The following is a 14,843-nucleotide window of genomic DNA, read 5'->3' on the forward strand; positions in this document are numbered from 1 at the left end:
TGTGTGTGTCTGTTGTGCTCTGTACTCTTTCGCTACCTCATATTTCGCTACCTCCCTTCCTCAGGTAAAACAGAGAGTGGCTTTGTCAGTTTTCCTGCTGGCCGATTAAATCCCACCCCTCCCTGGAAACAACAGTGGCAAATGCAGCAAGCCCAGCCCTCACCCACCCCCTGCCCACCTCATAAAGGGAGCAGAGAAAGGCAACTGCCATGACAAGGTTTTTATTGTTTAGTCAGGTTTGGCTCCAGATTCACGCTTGGTATTTCCATATCTCTCAGGTAGAGGGTGATGACACAGAGGAGTGGGGGAGCCGTGAAGACAGCGAATGGATGGAAGGGGGAGGCAGCTTAAGCAATTTAGCTCCTGGGCGATGAATGCTCCCATTGTCAATCTCTGAACTCCCCCCCTCCCCCAGCTTTCCAGGACAATGACTCATCCAGTCTCTGTGAGTAGAAAATTAAATATAATTTATGCTTTGCTAATTGAAATCAAATACAAAATTCAATCTTCTGTGTGCTGGGAATGCTGACATTTAAAGAGGGGAGGCAAAAGCCCAAATCCAAGGGAGCGCTTTCTGAGCTGGTGGCGGATGAGGAGGTCTTCTAGCGTAGCAAAAGCGGATGGGTGGAGCTGAGGACTTTCACCAGTGTGGCTGATGCAGGCCAACTGCCTGGAAGAATAAATCCCCCAGATGCCACCAGCTCTTTGCACTGGGAGCTCACCAGTATGCTCAGACTCCAGGCCAGCAACTTCTCCACAGAGGTGGAGGGTGGGTCACATGAACGGTAAAAAAAACAACAACACACACACACACACGCACGTAAATAGCCCCACGTTTTTTTGTGCTTGGGAAGAACACTGGGATGCTAGTCAGATTTCCTGAATCTCTGGGTGGGCGAGACCCAGGCCTTCCCTTCCCTTTGGCCTTGTGGGGCCGCTCCCGAAATCAGTCTCAGGGGTTCCACCCATATCAAAAATAAACATCTGAATGTATGGTGCAGGATGCAGGGTGTGTGTGGAATGGCTCTTGCCCTTCACTCTCATCAACTGGGTGTTTCCCCAGCACAGTGGCCACCTCCTGCTGCAATGGGGACCCTGGACAGGAAGAAGCTCCTAGCATTTCTTGCCAAGGTCTCAGTCACTCCTCCTTCCGCTCTGGATGCACAAAGAGGATCAGTTGACTCCACCAAGAGTGGCCAAAGAGGGTCTTCCCTTGGCATGTCCTTTATGCTCAGGATCCTGCTGGTCTGGAAATGTGGGGCAGAAGGAGGCGATTGTCCAGGTGCAAAAGGGATGGTGTTGCCCCCATCTTTGTCCATTGAGCAAATTCCCTTCAATTGTGGTGGCCAGTTCTGGACCCAGATTTCAGGCTAGGCAAGTCCAGCCCTTTCCCCAACTCAGGCAGATTCTGTGTGGAGTGAGGAGAAAGGCAGCAGTTAGAGACAGCCAAGACATAAAATCATAGAACTGCAGAGTCAGAAGGAATCTCAAGGGTCATCTAGGCTAACCCCACACAATGCAGCAATCACAGCTAAAGAATCCCTGACAGGTGACCATCCAAACTGTTGGAAAACCTCCAGTGAAGGAGAGCATTCACCACCTCTTGAGGGAGTCTGTTCTACTGTTGAATAGCCCCTACTGTCAGAAAGTTCTTCCTAATGTCAGAAACTCCTTTCTGGTCATTCAAACCCACTGGTTCAGACCCTAGCCTCTGGAGCAGCAGAAAACAAGCTTGCTCCATCTTCCATGTGACAGCCTATCAGGTATTTGAAGATGGCTATCATACCATGCTCTCAGTCTTCTCTTCTCATCCCCAACTCCCCCAACCGTTTCTCATAAGGCTTGGTTTCCAGACCCTTTGTCATCTGGGTCACCCTCCTCTGCACACCTTCCAGCTTGTCTATGGCTCCAAAGTCCCACACATGAGGATCTCTTGGGCTTTGCAAAGAGCAACGGCTACCTTGCTGTAGCTGGTGTGTTTAGTTTGAATAGCTGTGGCTGGCAGGCCACTCCACTTTTAAAGTTATTCTCCTATTTGTTTTTCTTATGGTCCTGATCTTGCCCTCTTGTAACCTGAATGTTCCCCCTCCATCAGCTGATCTCCAATTGTCATTTTTCACCTAGAGGAAGAACCAAAGAAACTTTGTCACAGTTTTGTTCTGGCTGGTGCTGTGGGATGTAAACACAGAGTAGTCAAACACAACATTGCTAGAGTGGACATGAAGGTGTCTCAGTCCTCCAGCCTTAACATTCTGTTTACCTGGACTGACACAACTTCCTCTATGTAACTGGAGATGGGTGTGGTTTCACCTGGGGAGGTTTACACAAAACCACAGGAAACAGACCCCATCTTTCCCTCTTTTGCATCATCTTTTGAACAAGCAACATCTTAGGAGAAGATGCTCTCAGCCAAGAGAGCACAAAGAGGCTTTCCTCCCTTATGGAGTTAGCTTCTATATGTAAATACATTTATCTAAGCCTGCCTGCCTTTCTGAGACTGTATGCTGTAACTCAGGATGCCTGTAAGTAAACTCTTTTATATCTTATAAACAGTACTGTGTTGTGTCTTTACTTTTAAGAGGGAAGAAGGGGAATATACCAGGAATATATATTTCTTATAGAGGCTTTAGCAAGCCTATGCAACCGTTTTCTGCTGTGTTTTAGAAAGGGAATGGAACCCTGCTAAGTTTGGAGCTTGTTAATACAAGCTGGGATGAGATATATAAAGTAATATATCATCATCCACACTCCTAAGCATTCCCACAGGTGCAATATGACAAAGGAGCAGCAGGTGAGTGACATTGCTCCAGTTTTACAGCAAAGTCCAACTCCCACTTGACTAGCAAACTGTCTTGGTCCTGAGCAGAGGGGTGGCTACACGACTCCCGTTGTTTTGCCCAACATGCTTGATTTTACCATGGGGTCAGGATTGTGGGGGGTGGGGAATCATGCTGAGCTGCGTGATGAGGGCACAGTTGTGCCCAATGATTTCCCCTCCACTGAACACTGTCCCCCCCCCCCAATGAGGGGCATCCCCCAGCTAGTCAATGAGGAGCTCAAACCTGGTAAGAGTTAAAAATGAGTCCTTCACCTGAATCCATTCATCACTGTGAATTAAATTGCACAACATGGCTCTCATTTAGCAGAGGAAATGACAGTTTAATAACATGTGAAACAATTTAAAGTCGGCCCTGGTGCAGATTTCCAATTTTCATGCAATAATAATTTGAGTGGGGGTGGAGAATGTGGGGTGGGGTGGGGGGGAGGAAAGAGTGTTTTATGTCAAATGCTGTTTTTACTCCTAATCGGGCTAATATGAACCGACATTTACTTGTGTGGAAACAAATGGTCCCATCCTGGAGCCCAGCCTCCTGCCAAAAGTTGACAAATGAATTTAGCACCTTCTTCCTAATCCCAAGCTCGGGTGCCACTTGACTGGGTAATGAAGCGCATGACGTGCTCTCAGCCCCGGGGTGGCTTTGCCTCGTTACGGAGCCATAGCTGCCTTCCGTGGCATTTCCAGTATTTAGCTTGATCAAGAGGGCGTCTGCATGCCAGAATCAAAGCTGAGCCTGGAGTTTGGCAACAGACACCATGCACATGCATCTGTGGCAATGAAGCCAGGCTGACAGATGTGGGGAAAGAAAAACAGCTGCGAAAATGGCTCTAAAAATGGACTGATGTGGAAACGAACTGCCTCAAACACATACATACACACACCCCTAATTCATGAATGGCAGTGGAATGGACTGCCTCGGAAGGTGGTCAACTCTCCTTCCTTGGAGGTTTTTATATGGAGGTTGGATGGCAAGCTGTCATGGATTCTTAATAATAATAATAATAATAATAATAATAATAATAATAATTTATACACTGCCCATCTGAGTGGCTCCCAACAGATTATTATTATTATTATTATTATTATTATTATTATTATTATTAAAGCAATAAAACATCAAACATTAAAAACTTCCTTAAATGGGGCTGCCTTCAGATGTCTTCTAAAAGTCAGATAGCTGATTATTTCCTTGACATCTGATGGGAGGGCATTCCACAGGGCGGGCGCCACTACCGAGAAGGCCCTTGCCTGGTTCCCTGTGGCTTCACTTCTCACAGTGAGGGAACCGCCAGAAGGCCGTCAGAACTGGACCTCAGTGTCCGGGCTGGGTGATGGAGGTGGAGATGTTCCTTCAGGTATACTAGGCTGAGGCCATTTTGGGCTTTAAAGGTCAGCACCAACAATTTGAATTGAGCTCAGAAGCATACTGGGAGCCAAGGTAGGTCTGTGACTCCTGTATGACAGGGGGTTGGACTAGATGACACTTTGGGTCCCTACAGTTCTATGATTCTAAACTTTCTTCTTTACAAAGCTTTGTTTTCATACCCACTTACATGGGCTGAAGGGAGACCAGGGAGGTAGCTGTGACAGGCAGGAAACTGGGCAGTCTGGCTTGAACTTAGGAAGGCTAGAGGAAGCTGCCTTACACTAAGCCAGACCACTGGTCCATCAAGCTCAGTGTCGTCCACAATCAGTAGCAGCAAAGGCTCTCCAGGGTTTCAGGCAGGGTGTTTTCCCCAGCCCTACCTGGAGATGCCACCAGGGGGGATTGAACAAGAACCTTCTTCATGCCAAGCCTCTGAGCTATGATGCGCCTTCCCCAGAAGCGGTACAGTTTCAACTAACCCTAGCAAAAAAAAAAAAACTTTTTGGGGAGGGCTGTCTCCAAGGGAAGGAGAAATTCTCCAACTGTGTTCTGGAGCCCCTCCCTTTTGTTGCAGTCAATGGACAGTGAGTCACTGATGGAAGCCCTAAGGCAAGGGTAGCCAGCATAGTGACCCCCTTCAGACATTGCTGGACTCCAAACTTTCATCATCCCCAACCATTGCCCAAGCTGGCCACTGGGGTTGTTAGGAACTGGAATCTAACCACACCCAGAGTCCAACCACACCTGGTTGTCTCCCCCTGCCCTAAGGAGTGCATCTTGAGAAATCCCAGGCAGAATCTTAGAGGTTCTTTTCCATTGGGAAAGCCTTGCAGGAACCTAAAGTCCAGTTTTGCAACCCTATCAGGCCCTACAGAAGAGTTTCATCACATGCACACACATGCACACTGCTGATGACAATTCATTTACCTCTGGATAGGAGGCAACTTCTTTCTGCCTTCCACAGCATCACTTATCCCCCTCTTCCTGCTCCCACTGGAAATCCTGGCCTGTCATTTGGTAAAACATGACATTGAAGGGCTTGTAAAATTTCCGGAGCCTCTGGATTACATCCCGATCAATTTTGGGGTGAGTTCGGCCCTTGGACTTGCCGAGGCACCGGGGGGCGCTGCTGTCCTCTGGCTTCTTCAGGCAAGGGAACCCCTTGGTCTTATTGAAATAGAAATATTTCTCCGACACCACCTTCTTGAGGCCCAGGAAGTCCTGCACTTTGGCCATTTCTCCGGCAGGGTCCGTGATGAGCCGTTCCCCGCTGACAAAGTGGATCTGGGAGAGCGGGAAGTACTGGAGCCAGCTCTCCAGGTGCAGAGCATAGATCCCAATGCGGATGGCGCTCCAAGAGGCATCGATCAGCCCGAGAGTCCGGTTCTTGAAAGCCAGCACTTCAAAGGTGGGGATCTCAGGCTTCTTGGAGAGCGTCTGGGTGTAGTCGGAGATGGCCCTGGTGACGGGGTTCCTGACCACCACAATCAGCTTGGTGTCCTTGGCCATGGAGTGGATGCGCTTGGGGGCCTCATTGGTGACAAAATAGCTGGGCGTCTTCTCCATGGTGAGCTGACCCTCCAGAGTCTTGGGCATCACATCCCTAGAGGGCAAGAGAAAGGAGGAGTTTTGTTGGCCACAGACAAAAGCAGTGCCTGGATGTCCCACCCACCTGCCAAAGGATCGGCCTGAGCAAAACATCAGAGTTGGAAGAGCTTCAGAAAGAGCAACTAAAATGATAAGGGGGGTGGAATGGTTCACCCTGTGAAGAAATGTTGCAGCATTTGGGGCTGTTTAGAGAAAAGGCGAGTAAGCAGTGACATCATAGAGGTTTATACAGTTATGCATGGCATATCTGGTGACACTAGAACTCTTGGACATGAAATGAAGCTGTAGGTTCAGGACAGATAAAAGAAATACCTTCTTAACACAGCACATAGTTAAATTGCAGAACTCAACCTTCCACAGAAGGCAGTGATGGCCACTAACTACTTGAATTGTTTTAAAAGAGCATTAGAACAATTCATGGAGGAGAGGGCTATCAATGGCTACTAGCCATGGTGGCCATGCTCTGGGTCCACAATCAGAGGCGTTAATGCTTCTGAATCCCAGTTGCTGGAAACCACAGGAGAGGAGAGAGCTTTTGTGCTCAAATTCTGTTTGTGAGTTTCCCATGGAGGCATCTGGTTGGCCACAGTGAGAACAGAATGCTGGACTAGATGGGCCATTGATCCAACAGGCTCTTCTAAGGCTCTCAGCCCTTCGCTGCAACAGAACATAGAGCCTGGCCACCCCTTGCCTTTGAGCTCCAGGGCATGGCAAGTGTTAAAAGCACCCTCAGGAAGCTATTATACAGTCAATTTGCCATAGGCATATGTAGACAAAAGTTAATTGACAATAAACCTGTCCCATACCTGCCTGAGCAGCAAGCCATCTGCTCAATTAAGCCTATTCACTTCAGAGCCTTGTACCAAAGTGGTACATTTAGGATTACACAAGACCTTTTTGTTATGATGACATGCTTTTAAATGTCTCTGCTAATAAAACTTAATACAGACGAAGATCCCCTGCCTCTTGTCCCATAATTAAATTTATTTACTATCTTGCTTGCAAAGGAGGGATGACTTTTCTTTTATCTCTAATTCACATGCTCTGTCAATAATTAACTGCTGCTGGGTTTTGAGGTTCCTCTGCAAAGTGTTTTTTATGAGGCAGGAGGAACTTGCTTGCCACTTCACTAGTCGCGGAGCTGCACTGAGCTCCTTGGCAAGGCGGTTGCCTGCGCACCACGGCAGCTGCAAAGCAAAGGCTGGCCCGGCCCACCAGGGAAGGGTAGAGCAGGAGGGGGTCCACCAGCATTCCAGATGCCCCCTTTGGCCCCAGCCCTGAAGCTCTGGAGGGTGGAGCAAACTGGAATGTTTATGATGACACTCTGTGGGTTCCCATTTGGACCTAGCCAGCTGCTCAGACGTAACTGGCAGCAACCAGAGAAAATGGCTACTGGCATGGCCAGTTTGGTAGTGTCAGACTAGGACTTAGGAGAGACCAGGGTTTGAATCCCCACTCAGTCATGAAGCTCACTGAGGGCCAGTCGCTGCCTCGAAGCCAAACTTACTTCACAGGATTGTTGTGGGATTAAATGAGGAAGGGGAGAACTCCTTGGAGAAAAAGGTGGAATATAAATGGAAATAGATAGATGGACGGACAGACACACCAGACAGACAGACAGACAGACAGTCACCCCCCAGATCCAGCTCTGCTCTGGTAGCTTCTGGGGTTTGTTTTTGGGGTGGAGGTGGGGAGCCTAAGCTGCAGGATAGGAAGACCCTCAAGATTTTGCTGAAAAATGAGGAGCTATCTGGCTCCAAAATGCCCAGCTTTTTTTCCGAGAGGAAGATGGTGTGGAGGCATCCATATGAAAGGCATTTTGCTACCAGAGGCTGCTTCTGCTGCCACCCATCAAGCTATATCACCCACCAGACTTTATAAGTTCATTTTAGTGGGGTAATTCGTTAATTTCTGTGGCATTGTGTCAGGATTTGTCTTGTCTTATAAAATTGATAAACAATGTATAGCATCTAGATTATAATAGTTTGTATTATCTCGCATCATGTTGCTTGGGTTGCACCATTATCTTTGTTGGCAACCAGGGGCGTCGCTAGGGGGAGCGGGCCACCCCAGGTTCCAGGGGAGGGGGGTAACTCTCAGCATGCCCACCCCACAACTCATAGGTTGCTCAGTGCAGCAGCTGGCTTACACAGCACACACTTTGCTTTTTCTTCCTGCTGGAAGAGCCACAGAAGCACAGCTCTGCCCAGCAAGGGCTCCACCCAGCAGCCCTGGCACATTTCATCAGGGCATCTGCCTTCTCAGGGAACACAAAGGTGCCATCTTCAAGGGGTGACATTTGGCACCTCCACCTACAGCCTCAAGCAGAAGCCAGAGCAAATCCAGTGGCTTTGGGCTTAGGACTCATCACAGCACTGCAAATTAGCTGTGCTTGCTTTACCTCAGTCCACCTGGACCTGGGGTACCATCCGCCCACACCCCTTCAAGTCACAGTGAGCGTTTTGCGTTTTCCCCAAAATGCTTTGCGGCACCTCACTTGCATTGTGGGGGAATGCAAAACGCTCACTGTGACTTGAAGGGGTGTGGTGGATGTGGGGGGGGGGGTGACGACAGAAAAAAAAATACGCACCTGGTACCACTTGGGCTTGCTACGCCTCTGTTGGCAACACAGGTTTCATTTTCTAGTACTAGCACCCACCACAGCTGGCTCTTCCATGCTCCCCCCTTTTCCTATCACTGCCTCCACCACCTTTGGCTCCACTCAGTCTGAGGCTCTCAGGGTCCTTCCTCAGAGTGAGGCATTGCTGATCACATGTCTTTGCGCTGCACCTTCGCCATTTCTGCAGTGGCAAATACTGTTAGAGGTTGAATTAACTGTTTGGTTTTACATTATTGATATACTACTGCTGGGCATTTCCAAAAGGAAAATCTCTAAGTGGTCTGGAGACATCACAGCCCAGAAAGCAAAACCCCATAAATTAAAAGACCATTTAAAAAAATTACAGGTAAAATCAATGCCAGTCAATAAATAGCAGAAATTCCATCATTTAAATCAATGCAGTCGGGAACCACAACCACAAGGGTGAAACTTTGAACAAGTGCTGTCTGTGGCCACCTCGCCTATAACGCCTCCTTCTGGAGAAGAACCCTTGGTGTTAGGAGCACTGCAAGCATTTTACTGCAGTGACCAAGTGGCAGTGGTGCTCCTGGGGAGCCTCTGCTGGCCCTGGGTCATCCTCCCTGGCTGACTGGGGTGTCAGCAGGAGCAGCAGCAACCTCTAGCTGGGTACAATGGAATAGTGGCAGGCAGCAATGAAAGCATAGGAAGCAATAGGCCAGAGACAGCAGAGGGCGTATCTAACAGTTGGTCCTGGAGGAGCCTTGTGAGCTCAGCATTTCCTCCCAGCAAAGCCCCCACTCTTCCTGCTGTCTGTGATGCAATAAGAGGAAGGAGAGGGAAGGACTCTCACCAACATCAAGGGATGATGCTAATGCCAAAGACAAAATCATTCGAGTCAGCCACTAAGCAACATTACAGTAGGGAAACATGGGCAGCAGCCATTTTTTCAGTGAAATTAGCGGGGGGGGGGGGCCTTGTTTCCTTTCTGTCACTACAGTATTTTTCGCTCCATAAGACGCACTTTTTTCCTCCTAAAAAGTAAGGGGAAATATCTGTGCGTCTTATGGAGTGACTGGTGGTCCCTGGAGCCGAATTGCCCAGGGGCCAAAAGCAGATCATGCTTTTTTTTTTTTACAAAAAGAAAAGGGGGTGTTGAAAGGAACCCACTCAGCAGCTGATCGCCCCGCCCCCTTGCCCAGGCCTCCATTGTTGAATGTGCTGCAGAGGGAGGTTGTTTGTTTCCCCAGCGACATGTGACTGGCTGATTAGATTATCTGTCTGGAAACTGTAGAAATGGCTCCCTTTCCTTAAGATTTTTTCAGAAATGTGAGTTGAACCCCATAAAAATGGGGCTTTTCCTCTTTGCTTTTCCCCCTTTGCAAAAAAAGCTGCAAAACTTTTAGCTGATCCTCAAAAAAACAGGGCTTTTCCCTTTGCAAAAAAGCTGCAAAACTTTTAGCTGATCCTCAAAAAAACAGGGCTTTTAGAGGAGGAAAACCAGAAAAATATTTTTTGCCTTGTTTCCTCTTCTAAAAATGAGGTGCGCCCTATGGTCCGGTGCACCCTATGAAGTGAAAAATACTGTATTCCTTTTGAATGTTGTGGAGGTCTGGATCCCATATCTGTTTGCAAACAGCAAAGCTGGCCAAGTGAGGTCCAGCTTGCTCTCCACTCCCCTAAATGAAGCCAGCGCTTCCGTGCAAAAGGGAGGGTGCCACCCAGGAGTGCCAGCTTGGTCCCATGCCCATGACTGTGGGTACCCAGGGCCATGGGTGCCATGCAGCGTACAGGGCCCTGGCACCGAAATTTGTGGGTGCCCAGCCCTTTCATGGGGAATTTTGTGGGTGCTTGGGCACCCAGGGCCCAAGAAAGTAGGCACCTGTGCTGCCACCTTTTCCAGAAAGGGAGCAACATAGCTCAGGCAGGTCATCTTGGCTGTGCATCTTGAGGACTGATGCAAGGACTGTGTGTGTGCACGTGCGCTGGGGAGGGCATTTTGGGGACCCATCACACAGTGTCCCACCAAGTCTGGCTCTCCCTCACTCCTGGGGCCACAGAGGCAGGGCTCATGAATAAAAGGGAGAGGCCAGCAGAGCAGAAAAAAACCCTCATGCTCTTCCCTTCTCACCGCATCCCTCCTTGTAATTTTCATGAGTTATTGGAGAAGGTCATTGGCTGCTCTGGCTGGCCAAATATTTGATTAGCTGGCACTGCAATCCAAATGCAGGAGCTGGTGGGCACTCAAGCCTTCTCCTTGGCAAGCAGAACCCCCCCCCAGCCCTCTGCACCCATTGCTATGGGCTCTGGGAAGCCTGACGCTGGTGCCCCCAGAGGCTGCTGCTCCTCTGCATCAAAATGGGGCCCAGAAGTCTCTTGGTATATTGGGAGTATTCCTGGGGTGCTCAGAGGGGCTGGTGGTGCCTCCAGCCTCTATATGCGAAGCTCCGATCCCTCCCTGGATTATGACCCTGCCTCAGGCAGGAAAACTTGATGGGATAATTCCTCTCCTGTCGGAACAGCCCACCTCTCTGTTCCATTTAGGGCACATATTATTTATCTGCAAGCGGGAGGAAATTTGTCTCCCGTCCCTGGTTGCGGCAGTGAAGGCTGGCTCCGAAATGCCTTTGAGGGGGGGGGGGGAAGAAGGTGGCTGAATAATGGCTCTTAACTGCTGGCTTCAAACAAGCTCTTAATTCTGAAAGGATACATTTTATAAATTTGCGAATTTGCATGTTGCCAACCCCCACCCCCACCCCTTTGTGACTTATTTAAATCCAGATTATCCTGTTTATTCCTTCAGTCACAGCTGTCATTTATCTCTGCGTAGGCTGCTTGTTCATTACACGGGCGGGAGCTTCCTGCAATCCTGCACGGAAAGGCACCTTTTGTTGGCTGTGTTCTGATGCTTTTGCTGCAGAAGTTTTAACAGGAACTCCCGCAGATCAGGACCACTGAAGCGAAGGTGTCCAATGGGTGCCTCACCAGGGGTGGCCTCTGAGGAGAAACTGTCTCCTCTGAGCGGAGTGGAGCCAGCTGCTCACCAACATAGCATGGGAGAAACACCTGTTTTCATCTTTAAACAAGAAGCTTGTGGCTTCCTCCTCCTCCTCCTTCCCCCTTTGTACATTAACACATCCGGCTGTAATTGCTTGGCCTCTCAACTGTGCCCTGTTAGTATCCCAGTCAGACAAGCTAGGAATTTTCAAGGGGATTGAGCCTGCCTGCCTGCCTGCCATTAAAGGCAGCAATCTGCATGAAAACCAAAGTCTATTTGCTGTAAGCCCCCGAGTCAAATCTCTTGTTGAATTTGCTCAACAAAAAAAGAAGAAAAAAAGAAAGAATGAAAGAAGGGAAAGGGGGGGGGGGGACACACTCACCCTTGGTTTCTGCTGGAATTTGCATAGAAGTAATGTCTTGTAAATCTCTTTCTGCTCTCCGAATCCATATTCAAGACCAAAAGCATTAACTTTGAAATGTTGTGCTTAATGCTGAAAATAATTTTAATCTCTCCAAAGCCCCATCACCAAAGTGTGCCCTCCAATCCCTTTGAATAAGCAACGCAGACCCCACAGCTGCCACTCCATAATGGGGGCATATTGCTTTAATTCCCTGGGGTTTTTAACAAATTTTAAACACGGCTCGTAAAGAGCTTTACTGAGGAACATCCTGGTTGCCCATATGCTCCTCATGAAACAGGAACTAGCCCACACCAGGGAAATGTGGAAGCCGTCTTCCGCAGGGTGTTGCTGTGTGCTGAAGGTGCTTGATGGGTTGGGGGGGCAGCAGAGGGGGGCCTGCAGATGTGGCAGGAAGGAGGGGGGTACAGTCTGGCCTCCAAGGAACTGCCCTATGTGGACAGAAGGTGATCCAGGTTGTATGGAGGTGACCTCGACACTGGAGGGCAGCAGAGGATGCCTTGTGTGAGGCAGACCAATAGTTCAGTATTGTCTGCACTGACTGGCAGCAGCTCTCTGGGGTTTCAGAGAGGAATCTTCCTTGGAGAAGACATTGGGGATTGAATCTGGGACCTCCTGCACACACAAAAAGAGGCCATTCCTGCTACAGGTGACAGCAAGGAACATCCCACCATGGAGAGAGGCCTTTGCAGTTCAACCACCACCCCTTGCAAGAGATATGGGGCTGCCCTGTGAGTGAAAAGTCATTTCCCCTCTGGGTCTCTTTTGCTCTGCTTAAGGGAACATCCCAATGTTGGAAGAAGTCTGTCCTGCTGCTCAGCAGGTGCTTCCAAGGAAGTTGACACATTTTCCTTTAAAAAAATAGTAATCAATGTCTAACATTAAAACATTACAGTATTTTTGAAACGGCACAATAATAACAAAAACAGCAGTAAGAGCAGCAATAAAGACCGAGAAAGTACAGGAATAAAATTAACCATCCATGAAAAGCTATGGGGATTATCGTTGTCTTCTTCACTATCCTCCCAAAGGCTGTCCATCACAGGGAACAGCACTTCTGAAGTCAGAGGAACCGAAAGCAAGATTCCTGCCACAGATCTTAAAATCTGGGCAGAGTCACACAGGAGTCCCAAACTGCAGAGGGCACTTGTGCTTCCAAAACCCAAAGTCGGTAGTTTGTGTCCCCTGGAACAGAATCAGTGGTGTACCATGTGTTGCCAGTGCCCAGGGCCACACCGAGTGGAAACGGATGGGGTATGCATGTGTATTCAACTGCCTAATGGTGTCCACACCACCCAGAAGATTGCAGTCACAAAGATAAGAAGAGTTGTTCCATTGTCTGGAGAGGTCACTTCCTGGTTCATATGCAGAAGCTGTTTTCACCAGAGCCCAGTGATGGAAACATTCAGCTGTATTGTGTTAGCATTGGGTGTTGGAATTTTGTGCCCTAACAATTCTGCACCTGGGGCAACTGCACCTGTGCCCCTCTCCCAGCTATGCCACTGCACAGAATAGAACCTTAGAACAAAACCAGACATATCTTTACTCAGAAGTGGTTCCCTTTCATATTGATGGGACACCCCTCCTAGGAAATCCTGTTTAGGAGTGCAGCCTCCAATTGGGCAAGGTCTCCTTGCCACTGCCACTCAGGACAAGCACCAGGTTATCCTTGCAGCACTGGTGGGGGAAATAGGGACATTCTGGGATCAAATCTGGGTGGGGGGGTTTGATTTCTTTGGGAGAGGCAAATATCCAATTTTTCCAGTTTTGAAAGGTGTCCACAGGCCTCTAAAGGCCATATCCGGCTGAAGGCCCCCATATCTGGCTGAAGGCAGGAATCTAAGCCTGGACACCCCACCCTGAGCAAGTGTTTCTTTTCAAACAGGGCAGCAGGGCAGCTTCTTTCTCTGTGACCACCTGAAACTTGCATTTGGTAGACTTCAGAAAAGTGTGGATGCTTCTCTCTCCCCCCCTGCCACCCCCACCGCCCCATAATACCATGTCAATGGAATGTGTTTGTGAGTATTACCATAACAACCAAGGTGCCAACGTCAGCTACAACCTGATAGGATCAGGAGAAGCAGAGGATGGAAAGAAAGGAGTGAAGTTGCTACAGCAACCAGACCCGTGGATTTGGAGACTGTGTCAACAGACAAGTAACAGAGGAAATCTCCATCCGCCACTATGTGAACAGCAGTGTTGCTGCTCAGGCATTCATAGAACATGTGCAGAGGGTGAAGAGGGTGTATGCGCTGTGGTGCATTTGCAGCACCTCCCCACAAAGCCCTGCTCCTGGCCTGCAATGGCTTCCCCAAATTGAGCAGGAAAGGCTGAGAGCGGCTCATCAGTGTATCCACCTGAACATGCTTAGAAGCCCTGGCGGGGGTGGGGCTCATAATGCAAGGCTCCTGATTGTGTGCCAGTGTGCATGGGGCGTGTGTCTATACGTGCATTCAGCTTTCTCCAGACCTGCACTCTTGAATCCTTTCATTCCCCTGCCCAAATATTATTCTTCCCCATACAACTTCCCCATCCCTGCCTCAGCTCTGAGCCTGGGATACCCCTGGAGCATGGGTAGGCAAACTAAGGCCTGGGGGCCGGATCTGGCCCAATCGCCTTCTAAATCCACCCTGCAGATGGTCCGGTAATCAGCATGTTTTTACATGAGTAGAATGTGTGCTTTTATTTAAAATGCATCTCTGGGTTATTTGTGGGGTATAGGAATTTGTTCATCCCCCCCCCTAAAACATAGTTTGGACCCCACAAGATCTGAGGGACAGTGGACCGGCCCCCTGTTGAAAAAGTTTGCTGACCCCTGCCCTGGAATATCCTCAGTGCTGGTGAGTTCCAGACAGGCACTTTCTGCAAGACCAGGATCAGGAATAGGTCCTAAAGTGCTTGAAGGCAGCCTGAACAATGTGCCTGGTTGAAGACATTGAAAACATCCTCCATCCCTTTTAATCTGGCTATGTGACAGAGATGGCATCCCCAGTCCAACACCCCTTAGCCTCTCACTAAGCGAGGCAAAGAGGT

At 49.0% G+C, this 14,843-nt stretch overlaps 1 protein-coding gene across 1 annotated transcript in view; it reads right to left on the reverse strand.

Moving 5' to 3' along the window:
• Positions 1 to 205: 205 nt before the first annotated feature.
• The window catches only part of LOC117056871 (heparan sulfate glucosamine 3-O-sulfotransferase 4-like), a 92,865-nt gene continuing 78,227 nt past the window's right edge, over positions 206 to 14,843 (reverse strand). Inside the window, exons 2-3 of the mRNA XM_033167559.1 lie at positions 5,133 to 5,808; positions 206 to 1,408 (exon numbers count right to left, since the gene is read on the reverse strand). Coding sequence (XP_033023450.1) covers positions 5,172 to 5,808 — 637 coding nt within the window. The 3' untranslated portion in view covers positions 206 to 1,408; positions 5,133 to 5,171. The remainder of the gene's footprint in view (positions 1,409 to 5,132; positions 5,809 to 14,843) is intronic.

This window comes from Lacerta agilis, chromosome 13, assembly GCF_009819535.1.
Source record: "Lacerta agilis isolate rLacAgi1 chromosome 13, rLacAgi1.pri, whole genome shotgun sequence".
Lineage (NCBI taxonomy): Eukaryota > Metazoa > Chordata > Lepidosauria > Squamata > Lacertidae > Lacerta > Lacerta agilis.